At 33.6% G+C, this 18,925-nt stretch overlaps 1 protein-coding gene across 5 annotated transcripts; it reads right to left on the reverse strand.

Annotated features, from left to right (window-relative positions):
* Window positions 1-1,303: 1,303 nt before the first annotated feature.
* Window positions 1,304-17,931, reverse strand: LOC148604042 (uncharacterized). 5 transcript variants are annotated; one of them, XR_015916092.1, is made up of 6 exons: window positions 16,348-17,931; window positions 10,067-10,243; window positions 9,258-9,322; window positions 4,209-4,417; window positions 2,724-3,173; window positions 1,304-2,162 (listed from the first exon to the last, which is right to left on the reverse strand). XR_015916092.1 is itself a non-coding variant. In XM_088550026.1 (5 exons), exons 2-5 carry the CDS (start codon window positions 10,251-10,253, stop codon window positions 3,140-3,142), a joined length of 495 nt encoding a protein of 164 aa, XP_088406152.1. In that variant the 5' UTR covers window positions 10,254-11,334; window positions 12,799-12,869; the 3' UTR covers window positions 1,304-3,139. The 5 variants fall into 5 exon arrangements, 1 of the variants encoding a protein (XP_088406152.1); XR_015916091.1 differs by lacking the exon at window positions 16,348-17,931 and adding an exon at window positions 12,799-12,873; XR_015916089.1 differs by lacking the exon at window positions 16,348-17,931 and adding an exon at window positions 12,799-12,869 and having other exon boundaries at window positions 10,067-11,334.
* Window positions 17,932-18,925: the final 994 nt, after the last annotated feature.

Genomic DNA, 18,925 nt, shown 5'->3' on the forward strand with positions numbered 1-18,925 from the left:
AACAAATGGAAAAAATTGTGAAAACTTGTCAATAAAGGGCAATAACTCCTATATGACATCATCAGACGATTTTGGCCATATTGACTTTTTTGTAGATCTAATATTGGTGAACATTTTAGCAATTTAAAGTTTCTTTCTTTCTATTATAGTTTCTTAAATAATAGCAAAAAACCCCAAAAATTTGTGAAAAATCATCTATTAAGGGCAATAACTCCTATAAGACATCGTCTGACGGCTTTGATCATAATAGACCAAAGGTAGATCTCATCATCCTGATCATTGTCCTTGTCAGATTTTCTCTATCTTTAATGGTTTTTGAGATACAAGTCAATTTTGTATTTTAGCCCTGGCGGCCATGTTTTTTCATTGGCAAAAATAATCGACACAATTTTGAAAAGGATGATTGTGGTAAAGTTTGGTAATGATTGGCCTTGTACTTTTTGAGAAGATTATTTAAAAAGTTTACGAACGGACGCCAAGTGATGACAATAGCTCACATGGATCTTTGGTCCAGGTGAGCTAAAATTAGAAATTGTGTCTGTAAGACACGGATGCCCCGCCATAAAATACACATAAACCCGAAACTTAAGCAGAGTGGTTAAAGTGTAAAATGTAGGTCATGATGACCTAATTATTTTATGACTGCTCAGTACTATCCAAGACACATCTACTGATAAAGTTTCTATGCTTAGTTCTAAAGAAATGAAGTTTAACGCAAAACTTAGCCACAGTCCTTCCAACATAAAATGTAGGTCATAATGACCCAATTATTGTATGACTGCTTAGTACTATCCATGACATATCTGCTGATGAAGTTTCATTGATACACTATGCATATTTCCAAAGAAATAGACTCCAATGCAAAACTTAACTTGATAGTTCAGATGTACATACGGACAGAAAAGGGTAACACTATATACCCCTCCACATTCGTGAACGGAGCAAAAAATTACATACAGGCAGACAATGGATGCAATGTGATAGCAATAGTTCCCCAACATTTAGATCATTTGAGATAATGTTATGGTACCAGATTGTTACTATATGTCATGTGACCTTGACCTTTGAAAGGATGGCCTTACACAAATCAGCTTCTATCCATCAGACATATAACTACTTACCCAAATTTATTTGAACTCTGAGCTGTTTGGAAACCATTTATTTTGGAAAACTATCAAGCCCAAAAGGAATAAGGGAATTTAACTTCCTTGTGAATAAGCTAAAATTCCATATGATTACTGTGCCCTATCAGAACAAATTGTCCTAATCATAAACTGTAGGGCAAGACATAAGCTATTTCAAATTGAAAATAATATCTTTATTAAACGAATACAAAGTCTTATGGTTGTTTCAGCAAAACATATATGGGACAGGGGGGAGGAACTTTAATTTGCTATTAAGAATCTAGATTTGCCTTTTTGGTTGGTTACCTAAATTTTCAAGTACCTTTGCAATGTATGTTTTGCTAAAACAGCCCTTGCCATTACAGTGTTTAGAAAATTGTAAACTTGACCTTTTGCCACTGAGTGTCCATATATTTCTCTACAATATATTTATCAGAAGGTTCAATAGAGGCGTGCACATATCTTAAGTTTGCACAATATATCATCATTACCTTGATGTGCTTCAATTTAAATAAAATCTTACGGGCATAAAAACTCTCGTTTGTATAACTTGAACAATGACATTTGGTGATACAAGAGTAAATGATATATGCAAGTACTTGAGATTTTCTAAGAATTTGATGTTTTGAATCTGGTTATTGTCAATACCAGTACTTGACAAATCTAATGTGTTTTTACTTTTATTTGACATTTTTGATAAAAATGATAAATCACTTAAAGGAGTTTCTGCCAAATGTAAGGTATTCAATATTGTTGCATCTGATAATCTTGAGATCATCCAATTAAACTTATTTATTGGAATAATGACATTCTGAAAAAACAACTGCATACATTTGATCCATCTCACACTTGTCAAGATAAGTTTAAGAACGGTTTCATCAATGTCATAGCAGTCTTCAAATTCCACCACCCTATATAAGCACAGGATTATCTTACAGAAGGACGAGTGAACGCTTGAGAAAACAGTCAATAATTCATCCACTGGAATATGTTTCATTATATGCACTAACACTTCCGCTGGCAAATGCAAAAGATACCCTAAAAAGAAGTAATAAATGTCATGCAAGTTCAAACAACCCCTACATAAAAAGACTATCAAAAAAAATTTAACTGTTTGAAATTTTCAGCAATTGGATGAGACAACATGTGAACACCACTCCTTTATTTAAAATAAAGGATATGGCATAATATTATGTAGACAAAAACTTTTTTGATCACTTGGGGGCAACAAAAATTCAAAGCAACAACTATGTAAACTTGAATACAAATTGAATAAGACTTTCTTAAGTTACTACACAATGGACAAAGTGATAAAACAATAAACTGTCTTAAAAAGATTATTGCATAAAATATAATAAAATCAATAGTAACATTTTCCAAGCCATCAAAATTAATGACCTCCACTGATCACTTATGAAATAAAACATAGCTAAAATCCAAAACTACACATGCATAATCAGTGGTTACTGACCATTAACTCAATGTCAATTAAACAAGTGAGCTAAAAGTAAAAGTACATTAATACACAGAATTCTTTAAATGTAAATTCCAGTAGAGCATTGATTTCCCTGTCATAACAGACTGAACATAGATTATTACCACTTGAGTTCTGGTTGGTCATTCCACTTGTTCCAGGGTTGTCATACCAGTTGTGATAAGGTTGCTTGTTCCATTGATTTCAGGGTTGTTCATACCAGTTGTGATAAGGTTGCTTGTTCCACTGATTTCAGGGTTGTTCATATCAGTTATGATGAGGTTGTTTGTTCCACTATTGTTCATACCAGTTGAGATTGGGTTGTTTATTCCACTTGTTCCAGGGTTGTTCATACCAGTTGTGATCAGGTTGCTTGTTCCACTTGTTCCAGTGTTGTTCAGACCAGTTGTGATAAGGTTGCTTGTTCCACTAATTTCAGGGTTGTTCATATCAGTTATGATGAGGTTGCGTGTTCCACTTGTTCCAGGGTTGTTCATACCAGTTGAGATTGGATTGTTTATTCCACTTGTACAAGGGCTGTTTAAAAAGGTTCCAGGTGTGCTGGGATGGTGTACCTGAAATATAATTTATCAGTATAGGTGAGCTTACAAAAAGTTAAATCACACGAAAATTGTTTACCATGAATGCACTTGTCTAGTTGATAACTTTACAGAGGACAATACTAAATTATAGGGATATCAACTGTGAGCATGATTATTAGCCAGAGAAAACTTGAAGCTTGCAGTCAGATTGGGTCACACCCTCAAATAAGTATCCCAGTGATATGCACATCTAAATACTGTCATGAATGCTTTTGAAAATTAGTTCAATGAAAAACTAGGGGTTGGTTGTTTTTTTTTAGTAAACTTAAACATATGTCTCCCCCCCTTTTTTTACTGCTTGATAGTTCTATTCATGCACAAAAAATGAATGATATGCACAACTTCATCGTCATGATAATTAAATGTGTCAAGTTTTATCTTAATCTAATGTATGGTGTCGAAGAATTCAAGCTCGAAAGCCATATACTCTATATACTGTATACTGAACTTAGTTTTCTAAGTCATTAAGGGCCGTAACTGTGAGAATAAATTGTGAATGTAAGATGTGGAAGAATTTGCACTTGCAAACCATATACCCTATATTAAACTGAATTTTCTAAGTCATAAAGGACCATAACTCTTGGACAAATTTGTGGATTGTTGAAAAAAATACAAAAATAAGATGCACATCTTCACATCATGATAATTAAGTGTGACAAGTTTTATTTCAATCCCATGGAAGGTGTGGAAGAATTTTCACTCACAATTTTTTTTTACCCACTATCACAACCTTAATGGTTCTTTTTACTCTCCATAATTGATAATAGCCATGATATACCCAACTTCCGATCTTGACCCTAGACTTTCTGTCAGGTGAGCTAAAAATGAAATTTAAGTGATTTTTTTTTTACCTACCGCTAATTTCAAGAAACCTTCTATTAGAAAAGACAACTCATGTTATTGCGAGGTAACTTTATTTTATGGAAAGACAAAATTCTGATCTTGCAGGCCTTATAAGTCCATCTAGATTTCTATTATGAGTCCTCACTTTGCCTATAGACTGCTTACATTACAAGAGGGGTCTGTACTATAAGCTGATGCAAGGAATCAGTATTGATGAATGTTGTTGGTGTCCCTAGATTGATCCATTGTTTAGATTCTGGCCTGTATTTTGGAGTATCAGTCTGTGTAGCAGCTCTTGGAGCAGGTGATGATAATTTGGGTAAAAAATCACTTTGTTTACTATCAGAACTTGATTGACTTTCAATAGAAGGTTCCTGAAATGATGAAATTACAATATTTAAATTCAGTAAACATGAAACATTAGACTCAATACCAGTTAAGATATAGAATTTATGGTAACACTTCTAATATCTTTATTTAAGAAGATTTTTCAAAGCCTTGTCCATTTCTATATATAAATAAAAGCAGCAAAAATAATGAAATAACAGATACTTGAGATTTTAAAAAAAAGAATGATTAACTAATCGTATTGGAATAAATGAATATCGATTAATCGGTAATGTCTGTATGAAACACGCCTGGAAAACTTGCAAGTCTCAATTTCAACCTAACAGATAATTTAACACAAATTCTAACAATCCGAGAATGTCATGTAATGTTAAATACATATAAGGACCGGTACTTGGCTATATAGTCTAAATATAGCTTAGCATAACCAGGAAGAAATCTTTTTAACAATGCCTACTTCCCATTCCAGATAGTCTTCAAGTATTAAACTGTAGGCTCCCTGTGGAGCCCGTAATTTTCATCTGGTTAACAGTTAACAGTTCCCAAAACAAAGCTGGCATTTCAACAATCGATCAAAGTTTTGCATTGAATAAGCAATATTTTGGAATAAATTTCCAAAAGTGTATGGTGTTAAACTAAGTTTGGCAATGGCAACTTTCTAGGCTTTAAGGCAGGGCCATCTGGCACATTTTTGCAGGGACCAAGTGATCATTCAACAAAAGTTTGGTTTGATTACAATCCTATGTAAAACTAAGTATGGCTTTGGCCACCATCTTATCAGTTACCATTCTGGAAGAGACCCAACCAGTGAAAATTCCCTTAATATTTGGTTACAACTGAGAAAGTGGTTCTAGACACGAAGCTTTTTATATAAATTTCCAAAGGGTCCTATGTTAAACTAAGTTCCGTAGTGGCAGCCATCTTGGTTTGCGAGCTGGGTTAATTGATATAATTCTGAAAGAGGATCACCCAAGGACCATTCTATCAAACTTTGGTTGCAACTGAGCAAGAGGTTCCAGACAATAAGATTTTTAAATGATTTCCCACAGAGTTGTTCGGCTGTGGCAGCCATCTTGGTTAGCAGCCAGGGTCATCGGATACAATTCTGAAAGAGGATCATAATCTACCAAAGTTTGTTTGAAATTGGCTCTGCGATTTCAGTTTCTTTGTTGGGGTTTAACGTCTGAGCAGCAGTATTTCAGCTATATTCAGACGATTTCAGAGGAGAGGATTTTTTTTATTACCACCCCCCTTTTTCTATTTTTAGTAACAGCAGCTATATTGGATGCCAATCAGGGCCCAGGATATATAAATTTGTAAGAGGACCATTCTACCAATGTACCGTCTCCTGCGTATGGAGTGTTCATATCACAACTCGTGCGTTAGGCCAGAGCTTGCCGAAACTACGCAGACTTTTTGTATCGCGCTAGAACTCTAACAAATAGGCTTCTGGAACAGGGTAATGTTGCTACAAGATTGAAGTCATCACTACAGAAGTTTTATGGTCGTCATCATGAACTCGTGGATCGTTATGGTGTATCCATCAGCACCATGAAAACTGATGTATTCAACGGGTCATAGTTTTCCTTTCCTCGTTTGTCTACACCGGACTTGACTTTCTATGAGCAATTCGGCGGGTGTTTCTAGAAAAGCAGAGGATGCTTACCCTACTGGTGCACCTGGTCCATGCTCCCAGTTTTTAGTGGAGTCCGAGTTGCTCATTTACTTTTGTTACTTTGTATGTATGATTTTAGTTACTTTATGTTCTTTGTTGTGAATGTCTGTTTTCCATGTCTGGTCTTTGTCCCTGGATTACATTCTTTTGATTACCGCTATAATCTTGGTTCCCTTGATTACTCTTTATATTGAAAAGGACAAAATTAGTGGGCAAATGATGCAGAGACCTGTTGTTACAAAAGAAAAAAATGAGTTGTATATTAAAAATTTAAACTATTTCATGATCTTGTTTTTTATGTCTCTAAAGATATCAACTGCTAATCTAAATATTTATACATTATTTAAACACATATATGATGTGAATTTAAAAGTACACTTTCAAACTGATATAAAATTCGTGGAATATGCTAATTTTTTCATTGAAAAGTGGATTGCCTTGTCTTGTAAGAATATTCAGAAATCAGAAATACATGCATGTTCCTCCAGAACTTATGTCACAGTAAATTTGTTCCATTTTAAACATTTTACATGATTAAAAAAGTTCCAGAAACTAATTTCATTGTAAAATTTGTTCCACTAGCGTGGAACTAATTTTATGCAAGTGGAACTAATTTACCAGTGTAATTAGTTCCTAGAACCTTTTTCCCATGTAAAATGTTTCAAAAGAACAAATTTACTGTGACATAAGTTCTGGAGGAACATATATCATGAGGGAACTTATTTTTTGTTACACATGCACACCTCAACAATGTATATAAGGCACAGACCATTTGATATTCTGGGTGGGGGGTGCGGGTGTGGGGGGCTGGGATTTTACCTTGAGCCAGATAATTTTTTTCCGCTACAAACAATGCAAGAAAATTGTCGGAATATTTCTTTTTATTTGATTGCCAAAACTGGTCATCAAATTATTTTTTTCAACCAAGGTGCTAGTCATACCTAAGCACCATACAAAATATTAAAGCAGTATTTCTAAAGCTGTATGAGGAGTTCAACAGACGAACCATGTTCCCTTAATGCAACTTGTATGTCCAACTACCTGTAATTTTGAGAATTTTGGAGAAAAATCTTAATCCAAGGCACACCTCCATAATGTGTACTAGAAACTGGTGTTCTGCCTGAATATATGCCCAACATGATGACAAAGGAGAAAATGATTCCTAATAACTGCTACCACAAGGAGTTTTAAATTAGACTGTTGATCTTATTAATAGCAATTATGGACAATTTCCAAAAAATGTTGAAAAGTTAATATATTGTATAGAAATTGTGTGAAATTAAACTCCTGCCAATATGCAATATGTAATCTAAATTGTCCAAAAAGAAATTTCTCATCACAGTCACATCTCCATTATGTAATCTAGCAACCCATTCAATTTTATCAAAATCCTGCGAGTGGTTTAGAAGAAGTTGCGGACAATGCCAATGACCCCATATATTGCCAAAAAATGACTAAGTTCAAACATCCATATCTTCCACATAAATTGTCAGTAATAAAATTCCTCACCACATGCGCATCTCCATTATGTAATTTAACAATCTATGAAGTTTTATCAAAATCCTTCAAATTATTTAATTGGAGTTGCGGACTACGCATTGACCCATATATTCATGATATTGGTGAAAAAACAACTAAGTCCAAACACCATATCGTAGATATAAATTGTTGAAAATTAAATTCTTCACCATATGCACATCTCCTTTATGTAATCTAACAATTGACAAAGTTTTATCAAAACCCCTCAGATCGTTTAGGAGGAGTTGCGGACAACTCAATGACCCATATATTTGTAAAAAACAATCAAGTCCAAACATCCATATAAATTGTCCAAAATGAAATTCCTGACCACATGCACATCTCCATTTATGTATTCTAACAATCCACCAAGTTTTATCAAAATCCTGCATGTCGTTTAGGAGGAGTTGTGGACAATCTATTATGGATAGACATGATGAAACCTATATACCCACTAAACATCGTTTGCGAGGGTATAATAACCATCCTACAAAATATTACAGTTGTATCTCTAAACTAAAGCTGTATGTCAGGAGTTCAGCAGACAACCATGTATGCATATGTATTCGGATGAATGGACGGCAAAACGAACGAACGGAGAGGGTTAAATTAATATGCCCTGACTAAATTCATGGAGGCATAAAAAGAATAGGGGTGCAGGTTCAACTGTTTTGTACCAAAACCCTGGCAGGGTTTGCTCATCATTGGAAGGGGACCAGTAACACACCAATATTTGTAATTCCAACCAGATCATGGAAAAGACCCTGGGAAAGTCATGTACCAAATATTGAAAGCCTATCACTTATACTTCACGAGATATGGACTTGAGCATAAAACTTAATGGCAACATTAACAGTGCCATCGGCGCCACTGGTAAAACAATACCTACAGGTACAGGTGTATGTCTCGCTTTTGTTTCGCAGGTGAGACAAAAACTGGTAGCAAAAATATCCAAGTCATCCATGAAAACAAGGTCAAGGTTTAGTGACTTGTCAGACTGGGCACATCCTAAGGGGTCAATTAACCATACATGTACATCGTGATTTTTTCACTTTCTGAGAGAAACTGAACTACTCACAAAAACTAGAGGTAAAATTAGCAGTCTTTGAACAATGGAAATGAATTCAAGGTCAAAGCAATCAAAAATGCATTCAAATTCAAGAAGTTTTGCCATTTTTTAGTGTCAAATCAAGAAGATTTTTATCTACCTTAATTCAGTGACAATATGTAAAGAAATTGTGTCTTTGGGCTTATTTAAAACATCAACAGCAATAAACATGAATCACTAAAATCTTCAGCCTTGCAGTGAAAGAATTTATGTTGTTTGTAATATAAATAAAAGTTCTATGTCTATGTGGAGTAATTCATGCAACTATACAACCATAATGGATACTCAAGGTGGACAGTCTCTGATTGATTTGTCCAGATGTGATCAATGACAGATAAGGTACATTCATATTAGGCATGCAATACACAACATTTGAGCCAAATGTTCTGTATCAATAAATGTACTGCTTGTTAACCTGCGGGGATCATTTTTAGGGGTTCAATTCTGAGAGACTGCCACAAAATCAAAGAGCTTTAAATCGCAAGTATGAAAACTATGCAAGTAAAGAAAAATACACTGTATTACAATTGTTTGAATTTCATTTGCATGTTCTTATTTCTCTTACCTCTTCACCACCATTTTTTTTGCCCTTATATTTTTCAATCATTGCCATTACACGAGATGGTATACCTGTCAAGAAAAAAAATATCTAAGAACATGTAAACTCTGCTTCCTAAAATATACTAAACATATAGCAGAATTTTTGTTGCTTTTGGGACAAATTAGTAATCAACATGAATATATCGTCTTAGGAATTTAGACACTAAGGGGACGACCATTTGATTCTGAGGGAGGGGGGATCCTGGCAGTTTTTTTTAAATAATCTGGCCTGATCCCCCAAGAAAATAAATAAATAATTTAGCGTCCCTCCAGATTCAACATTGCTATAGCATAAGGTAAATAATATGTCCGGAAGTTTGATGAATGAAATATTTCTGGCCTGCAAAAAGTTAAAAATAAATAGTCTGACCCATCATAAACTGCCAGCGCCCTCAGAATCGAATGGTCATCCCCTAAAATGTATGGCAAGAAAAAGTCTAAAATACTAAATAAAGTATGAAATGAATGATAGTTCAAAATAGTATAACTGCTCCTAAAACTAGAGGCTCCAAGGAGCCAAAGAGCCTGTACAAAGTCAGGAACTTGACAGTCAGTAACACATTATTTCCTTTTTTTCACTCATCTGTTTGAATGGTTCAAAGTGAATTTCGATCATTATTCGAAGAGAGATAATTCTTAAATCAGAAATCTTATAATTTCGACCTGACTGAGCTCCCGAAAAGATAATTTTCTTACTTTCATTAATGAATTACGGGAGGGACATCCATGGCTTACAGACAAAATTTCTAGTTTAACTAACAGCTTTTAACTTACCTTCACCACTGTTAGTGCCACTACTGGCATCAGAAGCACTAGTCCACCTCTCCCCAACTTGCAAAGCCATTAGCTTGCAGTTATCAGAGAGTGTTCGGAAGTAGTCTTCCTCTATTTCTGTTCCGTCTTCTTCCAATACGATACACAGGACCCTTTGGTATCCAAATTTGTCACAACCTGTGAACATATGAAAAAGAAAAAACCAAAAGGTCAGCTAGTATTCATAATAAACGTATATACCAGGATCACATCAGCATATATCCTTATCCAAAACTTTTGCACTAAAGGAGTAGGGGCTTTAATGCCTACATTTGGCAATATACTGAGAGAAAAAAATTAATTGTGCGATCAGATGTTGACATGTACTTCATAAAGTAACTAAAATGTGTAACTTGTTTTCATAACAATCATAAGTTTTCCAAAATATTGTATGTACACCTCAGTCTGACATCTCATTCCCAGTGAATTTTGCAGATTTATGACCAAATTTCAAGTGGTTTTCTGTAGAAGAAAACCTATGTGTCCACAGATAGAGGAAGCCTTCCCCTTTTTGTTAAGGAGATAGTAAGGTACCTATAAAAAAATAGTAAGTTGAGATTAAAAAAAAAAAGTAATGCCCTTTGATTTGTCACAAATGCAATTTTAAGCACAGAAACCACAAATGTTCATTGTGAAAGGCAAATGATATAACCACATAATGTTAACATTCTATATCGACTTTGGTTTTATTATCAAAATTTTGACATACAAGAATACATGGAAAGTTCGTTTTTACTTCATATTTTTTTAATACCAGAAATGCCAAAACCACCTATAATATATAGAGCCCCCATGAAATTACAGACAAGAACCAAAAATATTTTAAAAATCCACAAATCTGCTGATTTGTAAGGAATTTTACAACTATCGTAAGGGAATAAGATAGCCTTACAACTCGTGAGCCTTATGCCAAAATCATATGGGTAGGCAAGTCTGTAAAACCCACATCATCGAATCATGGTGAGTGCACAACTATAGATTTGTAATGTTACAAATCTCAATAGAACATCTTGAATTTTTTCTTCCATTCAAGGGCAAATGGCTTTACAAGTTTTGCCACATATGAAATTAGCAAACCACAGATAATTCTTAACCAAACAAAAATAATAAAACACAACTACTTAGTATATCAACTTGCACATGTTTATCAGCTCTTCAAAATTCTTAACGACCAGCCCCTTTCTAATTTCCCTTTTCTGATGACAAATTTTTATGGGCTTCTTTTCATCCTATAAAAGAGATTAAAAAACAATGTAACTAAGAGGCTGCAAGGAGCTGAATTGCTCACCTATTTGAATACTTGAAACTGAATTTCAGTAATCAAAAAGTGTAACTTATTTTCAACCGGAAATCTGACAATTTTGACCTTTGACTTTTACAATAGCTCTAAATAAGCTATCATTAGTGCATGTGAAACTTTTGCTCTAGGTCTAACTCTATATTTTCACATTCAAGTTTACAAATCTACCATGAAGGAAAATAAGGGGAAAAATAAAATCTGCAACAGTTTATTAATGGCTTTTGATGCAAATTTTTGAAAAAAAAATTACAATATTTTGTAACAAAATTACAATATAAGTAATTCTGAAGAATAAGGCAAATTATCAATTTTTTTTTTATTAAAACAGACTTTGAAATAAATAATAATTTCTGTAAACTTATTTTTCATTTAGAGAAAAAAATCAATGCATTTTTGCCATTTTTAGTAGCTATTTTTTGGTTTCTACTTACAAAAGTTTTTGTTTCTCATGAAAAAAAAATCTAACTTGGTCGTGAAAAATACATTTGCTCAGAAGAAACATACATGATACTTTTTTATTCACTGAAAATTTCATAACAATTGCTGTTTTTATTTTTGTGATCTTGATAGGTGATAGCAAAAATGAGGAAATATGGAGTAAATGTCAATCAGACACCAAACCCCCAACAATTATGTCACAAACCGAGATTCCCATACAGTCTTCAACATGACCATAGTCACTGTATGTAAATCTATGTATGGCCCAGGGGCGGTTCTAGGATTTTCGAAAGAGGGTGTGTAATGAAGGAAAATATACTGTATATTGCTGAGCGGAGTGAGCCTGAAAAAAATTAGGACTATTTGATGCCAAAAAATGACGTTTTTGTGCTTTAAATATTAATTTTTTCATTCAAAAGGGGGGGCATATGCCCTCTTTGCCCCCCTTTGAACCCGCCGCTGTGGCCCTAGATTAAAGTGAAAAAGCGCACCTATCTAGGGGCTATGTCGACTGTATCCCTAAAGTACCAGATATAGGGTCACAAACTAAACCCTAAATATGTAGTATAGTGTCCTATTTCCTATTATTCTTGAAAAATGCCGGATCTGGGATATCTTAATATTTAGGTTTCACCCCTAGTATAGCCTAGGACTTCATTGTTCATCCGATTTTGCAATTCATAATTTAGCTGATTTGCCTTCAAAATCCAGAGTCTTTTACGTATCATTTACACAATTTTTGAATTTTTGTATTATCCCAAGTTATTGGCAGAAAATATATTTATGCAGATGTGCAGCAAACATTCAGAGGAGGCTGATTTTTTTTCAGTAAGGGCAGTCCGACAAATGACCTCAGAACTTTTTTTCAGTGACGTTACAACTGAGCTGTGCTCGTTTTTTTTTTTTTTTTTTTTTTGGGGGGGGGGCAATGCCTATTTCATATTAAATGCTTCACCCTGTTGTCCGTCTCCATCTTTATCGCCATCGGTCCTGATTCAACGTTTAGCGTCACGTGCTATTGAAGCGCGCGCCTGTGACATCATAAAAAGTACTGACGATTGTTTTTCTTATTTGGTCATTTTTCATGAGGCATTTTGCAGTTTTTCGTCTGTTTATTGATGGTTTTACAATAAAGATCGTTTACCTCCTGCAGAGAAAAATGCCTTTCTCGATTCGCTTTTTCGATGCAATATTTTCAGTGTGTATTTTCCCACATTTGTTTGCTTTGATTTTGCCTTTGGCCACGATGTGGGGGAGGGTTTGGATCTAGGAAATCATGTTTAACCTCACCGCATGTCTCATGTGCCTGTCCCAAGTGAGGAGTCACGGTCGCTTGTTTGTCTTTAAACGTGTGTATTTATTTGTATTTTGTATGTAATTGTAATAACCTGGAATACTGTTCCTAGTAATAACATTGAGACAAGATATACTAGTAATTATAGTATTTAGTTTTAAGTATACACGTTTTTTTTTAATTTCCTTTTTAGAGCTCGTCATGAGGAGTAGAGTTCCACCTTAGTTGAAGGCCTAAAGGAGAACTCTCGATTCATCAGTTTTCTCCGTTTTTTACTTAGATTGATTATGGCCTCCTTGATACTTACCACATATATTCTCTTTTTTATAATGGTTAAATAATTAGTAAAATTTCTTACATCGATAGTTAAATCCAGCTCCATTTTTTCCTCCATCATTCTCCAAAAAATTCTAGCGTGGGAATGAGTATTTAATTTTCAAATTTCTCACGATCATAATTTTGATATAAAGACTAATGCACTTGAAAAGGTCGGAAAGAAAAGAAATTAACCAGACAAGTCAACAAATGCAAGTCGACTTGTTCCATACGCTTCTCATTTCAACTGAACAAGAGCACTTTATACAAGTTGATTTGGCCTGTTTCACCCAACAAGTCAACTTAAAAAAAGGCGAAATGTCCACTTAATAACTGAACAAGTAAACATCATTAAGTTTACTTCTTCGTTGTTTGTACAAATGCAACAGCACAAGTATACTTGCGACATGTAGACTAGTTCAAAAATGTTGTCATGTTCACATTTTACAAATAGGAAAGTAAAGAAAATAAGTAAACAAAGTGAACAAATTTATGTCGACAAGTTGAAATTTAATGCATCTTTCCTACTTGTTCATGTTTACTTGATAACACAACAACTCGGCAACTCGTGACTAATATACGCTTCCATATAAACGGACTCGTGTCCTGTTTCACTTGTTCTACAAATAACTTCGTCTTACATGTATGAAGAAAACAACATATAAGTTTATTTTAATGCAAGCAATAAAGGTCAGAAAGGAGATCCAAACACAGGTCATTAATCAATTGGAATGAATTTTCATTTTATCATTAGAGATAACTGCTCTGACTATTTATGGTTTTTACTACCCTTTTCTTTAAACAAAAACAAAAACAATAAAAATAACTGGCATTCATTTTACAGTTAACACCACTTGTAAACCGAAACAGGGACTTAACATTACACCGAAACAATCTTAATCTTTAATTGAAATACGGTACGGAAATTCGTGTCATCTCCGTCATTATCTTTGTTCATTTGTTACAATTTTGCGAGATCAAAGCCTAAATTGTGATATTTATGATTAATTTGTCCAGAGCATCTATTTTAACTGCCGTTTTAAAAGCGTTTCAAGGCCTTTCCATATTGAGTTGAGTGTATTTGAGTATATTTGAGTGTATTTGAGTAAAAAAGGCGGACCGGTTTTGTCTTGTTGTTTTTGTTTGGTTTTGCCTTTTTGTTTTTGTTTTTGTATTTGTTTCTTTAATTCCTAATTTCCAATTTAGGTTGTCATATTAATTTCTTTTTCAACTACACCACCATTTGCGGGAAAGGGGATCTAATCCAATTTTATTGACTTCCGATGAAACCACGTGACGAAGCTTTCCTGTTGTCAAGTTACGCTTGAATGTACATGTGGAAGATAAGATGATTTTGAAGATGGAATACGTGCTTTGATGGAACAAGAACAAGTCTTAATGAAGTTTTAAAGTTATAGTGCACACGGAAATGCCTAGAACCTTTATTTCTGTTGTGACAATTCGATGTAAGCTTTGTATGTAAAAAAAAGGGGGCACATGTTCCAGCATTTCCTTGGGTAAGTCAGTGCTACCTGTCAAAGCATTTCAACTTATAGAGCTGTATAACCTCTACATCAGTACATGCTATTTCAAAATAAAATGTCGGAAAATTGGAGTTTCTATTACTCTTGTCATTAAGTACGTTCATGCTATATTGGTTTTTTTAGGGGGGAGAAGAGAGAGTTATAGAGGAAACAAGACGTTTCGGCATGGAGCAAGTTCGGCATTGGTTGTTTTGGCCATGTACCAGTTCGGCCATATAATAAAAGTCATTTCGACCATAGTTTTTCTTCTTTATTTAATTTGATAACAACTTGTTTTTTTCAAAGATATAATATGTCTCAACTGATATTTATAACTACATTTTTATTTAAAGAAATGAAAATATTAAAATAAATTAGGTTTTATTTGTTATTAATCAAATTCAATTAATATTGGAAGGCGATACGCATAACCTTAATTGGCAGATAAACTGCAATTAATTTATTTGTTAAATTAATATAAACTGTTTTAAATTGCCATTGATGAACACAAATTACCTGCTTTGAAGTAGTAATTGGTCGGTTTTTAAAACAGAATGTTGGTTATCATGGTCTTCTTAACACAAGCTAAGCACACGCTTATATTGATGTGATTATTGGAATGCACTAAAATGATATACGGAAAAATGACAATCATTCACGGTACAAGTCTCTTTGGTGAAGGTATTAAGTTAATTAGGTCTAGTTAATTACCTGACATTGTCATGACTATGGTTACCTGGTATATTGAATATATTTAGTATGGCCAAAACAACCAAGGCCGAACTGGTTTATGGCTGAAACGTCTCGAAAGCGTTATAGATTCCGTCTAATTTAACCGTTCTTTAGATAGCAATCATATAGGAGAGTTCTTCGTGATGCCATCACTTACCTGTGATTTGGTTTTAGTTGGCAAAAAATCCATTGAGTGGCATGGGGCATCAACTTTAAATCATCATAACTTTGTCGTTTTTTAAGATAATTGAAAAATTCTTTATGTTCCCTAAACTGCCAATAAAACTCTTTATCCATGGAATTTTAAATAAATATTCAGTAATAAGACTATATGAGCATAAAATTATAAAACCAATTTTATATGAAAATAGAGGTTTACATATAAATATCGTTTCAAATTTATTCTTCTAGCAAAACAGTTATAAATTCACATATAAAATATGAATTCTTTTATGTAAATGAAACATTTCACAGAACCAAAATTGGATGTAAAATAACAAAGCTATAAAGTTTTGAAAATTGGGATTCTAATCATGAAATTGTTAATTGCTTATTTAGTTGTTTATTTGCCAACCAATTTGACACTTAATGATATGCAGATTAGTGAATATGACATCACTAATGAGATTGGCGAACTCACCTTCTGTAGCTCCTGTGACCTGTCCAGACAGAGCTACAAGGAGGTCATATCACTTCCATAACTCATATTTCTGACCCTGCAACCATACAAAAAATATATATTTTGAACTGTATATCAGAAATCTTGTGTGAAAAGAGTTTGGGCAGAGCTTGCAACTTTTGAACAGAATGATAGGGCCATGTGAGCTATTGCCATCACTTGGCGTTCGTGGTTATCGTTAACAATTTTCAAAACTCTGCTTGACCAATTAGAACCAAACTTGGTTGAATGTTCCTTAGAGTAACCTGCATATAATTGATGTGGGAATTTGTGATCTGTCTAAAAACATGGACAGCATTACTAAAAATAGAACATAAGGGTCAGACAGGTGTTTTTTGCATATACATGTACATGTACATGTATCTCCAAAATGGTTAGGTTTAGCAAAATTCTGACATGGGGTCAAAGTTTTTACATAATGAGATCTATTTGTGGCCAAATTTTTGTGTAAATCTGTTAAGCTATGTTGGAGTTATTGCCTTTTTTTATGTTTTTACGCTGTTTTTTAATGCTTTTACTTTCAAAGCTGACCTTCTCTGAAACTGCTTGACCAATGAGTACCAAACTTGGTATGAATTTTCTTTAGGGTATTCTTCATAGAACTGATGTGGGAATTTTTTATCTGTCAACATATATCATTATCTCCAAACCATTAGGTCTAGCAAAATTCTGACAGGGAATAAACCTTAAGCATTATAAGATCTGTTAGTGGTCAAATTTTCATGTAAACTTGTTTAACCATGTTACATGTAGAGTTATTGCCCTTTTACGATGTTTTGCTATTTCTAATATTATTTTTAAAAAAAAATCTTCTCCTCAGACACTACAAGACCAATTAGAACCAATCAACTTGATATGAATGTTCCTCAGGGTGTACTGCATAGAACTGATACAGGGATTTGTGATCTGTCAAGAACTTGGACACCACAGCAAAAAATAGAACATACATGTACATGTAGGGGTCAGACAGAAGTTTTTCGCATATATAACCAAACACTTTAGGTTTAGCCATATTCTGACAGAGTAAAAGTGTTCAGCATAATGAAATCTATCTGTTGTCAAATTTCATGTAAATATGTTTAGCTGTGTTGGAGTTATTGTCTTTCTTTGATATCCTTTTGCTATTCTTAATGTTATGAGCTTTGATAAATGTTCTTCTCATAAACTACTGGACAGAATTTAATGAAAATTGATATGATTGTTCCTTAGTTATGAGCTTAAGGTATTTTTATCCAACAAAAAACATGGTCGTTTTTACAAAAATACAATTTTACTTATTGAATCAGGTGAACAATTCAGGTTCTTTAGAGCCGCTAGTTAAAGACAAAGAAATTTTATCTACTAGAAGTTTTCATAATTTTTTGGCAAATTAAGGTTACCTGTCTGCTACTGCTACATTTTGGAAGTATTAAGTTCCACCCAAACTCTCTTCACTAAGGATTTCACATGTGCATGGTTTAAATTGTCAACAAAGAATTATCATGTAAAATGATCAAACCTTCAATGAAGTATATTTTTGTATTGAATATATCAGCATTCAGGAAAATAAATCCATATAGAACTAGGTAGGTGTGGCATTTTCAGATTGTTCTGTTACCTCCCAATGTAGCAAACATCAGTATGGGATCAGGACAAAAGCCCTTGGACAAAAAAACCCTCAGACAAAAGCCCCCCCCCCCGACAAACCCCCCCCCCCCCCCCGGACTAAAGCCTCTCATGAGAAATTATTTTATCAATTATGAATAAAATAATGATATTTCTATTCATACTGAAAGTGCAAAATCTGAAATTTAATTTCTTTACAACTTATACTACATGCACTGATATAAAAATGTATAAATACTCATATTGTAAAATCAGTATTCAATTAAAAAAGAGTAGGGGTGCAGAAAAATTTTGACTATATCTAAGTCCCCTCCCTCACAGATATTTTATAACATATACACGATTCAAATGAATTGTGATATGATTTGAAACAAGACGATAATGATACATTTTGTCTTATCAAGTATGATTTATTTTACAGAGTTTATATTATGTTAATTAAGTAATCAAGTTCAAGATCAGAAGTTTTGCATACTAAAATTTCTATTTTTGTATCAGATTTTAGCCAGGTGTGAATCACAACCAGGACTGCTCCATTGCTTATAATGGAATTTTGATCTTAGTAGTTTTACCAGAACTGAATAAGTCACAGTAGTTATACCTGTACTGAAATTCATATACATGTACTTAAATGGAATTTTTATGCTTTTCCCAAATCCTTGTACAAGAAAGTTGAAGTGTTTTGTTTAAATTGTTTTTATGCATGTTTTTATATGATAAACAGTAATAACATTAAAACACCATTATATAATCTTTATGTATTTGTTTAAGACAATTTTAATAGTCATATAAACTTAAAACTACATGTAAGGAAATGTTTTTCTATTTATACATTAGTGATGTATCTGCCCTACTTGCTGCCATGTTATACATACATGTATATACAATGTACTTTTATTATATGTTGCTAAGCTTTAATGAAGGAAAATAAGGG

The sequence above is a fragment of the Perna viridis genome, chromosome 10, assembly GCF_037379345.1.
Source record: "Perna viridis isolate PV_CMFRI_1.1 ecotype Kerala chromosome 10, ASM3737934v1, whole genome shotgun sequence".
Taxonomy (NCBI): Eukaryota; Metazoa; Mollusca; class Bivalvia; order Mytilida; family Mytilidae; genus Perna; species Perna viridis.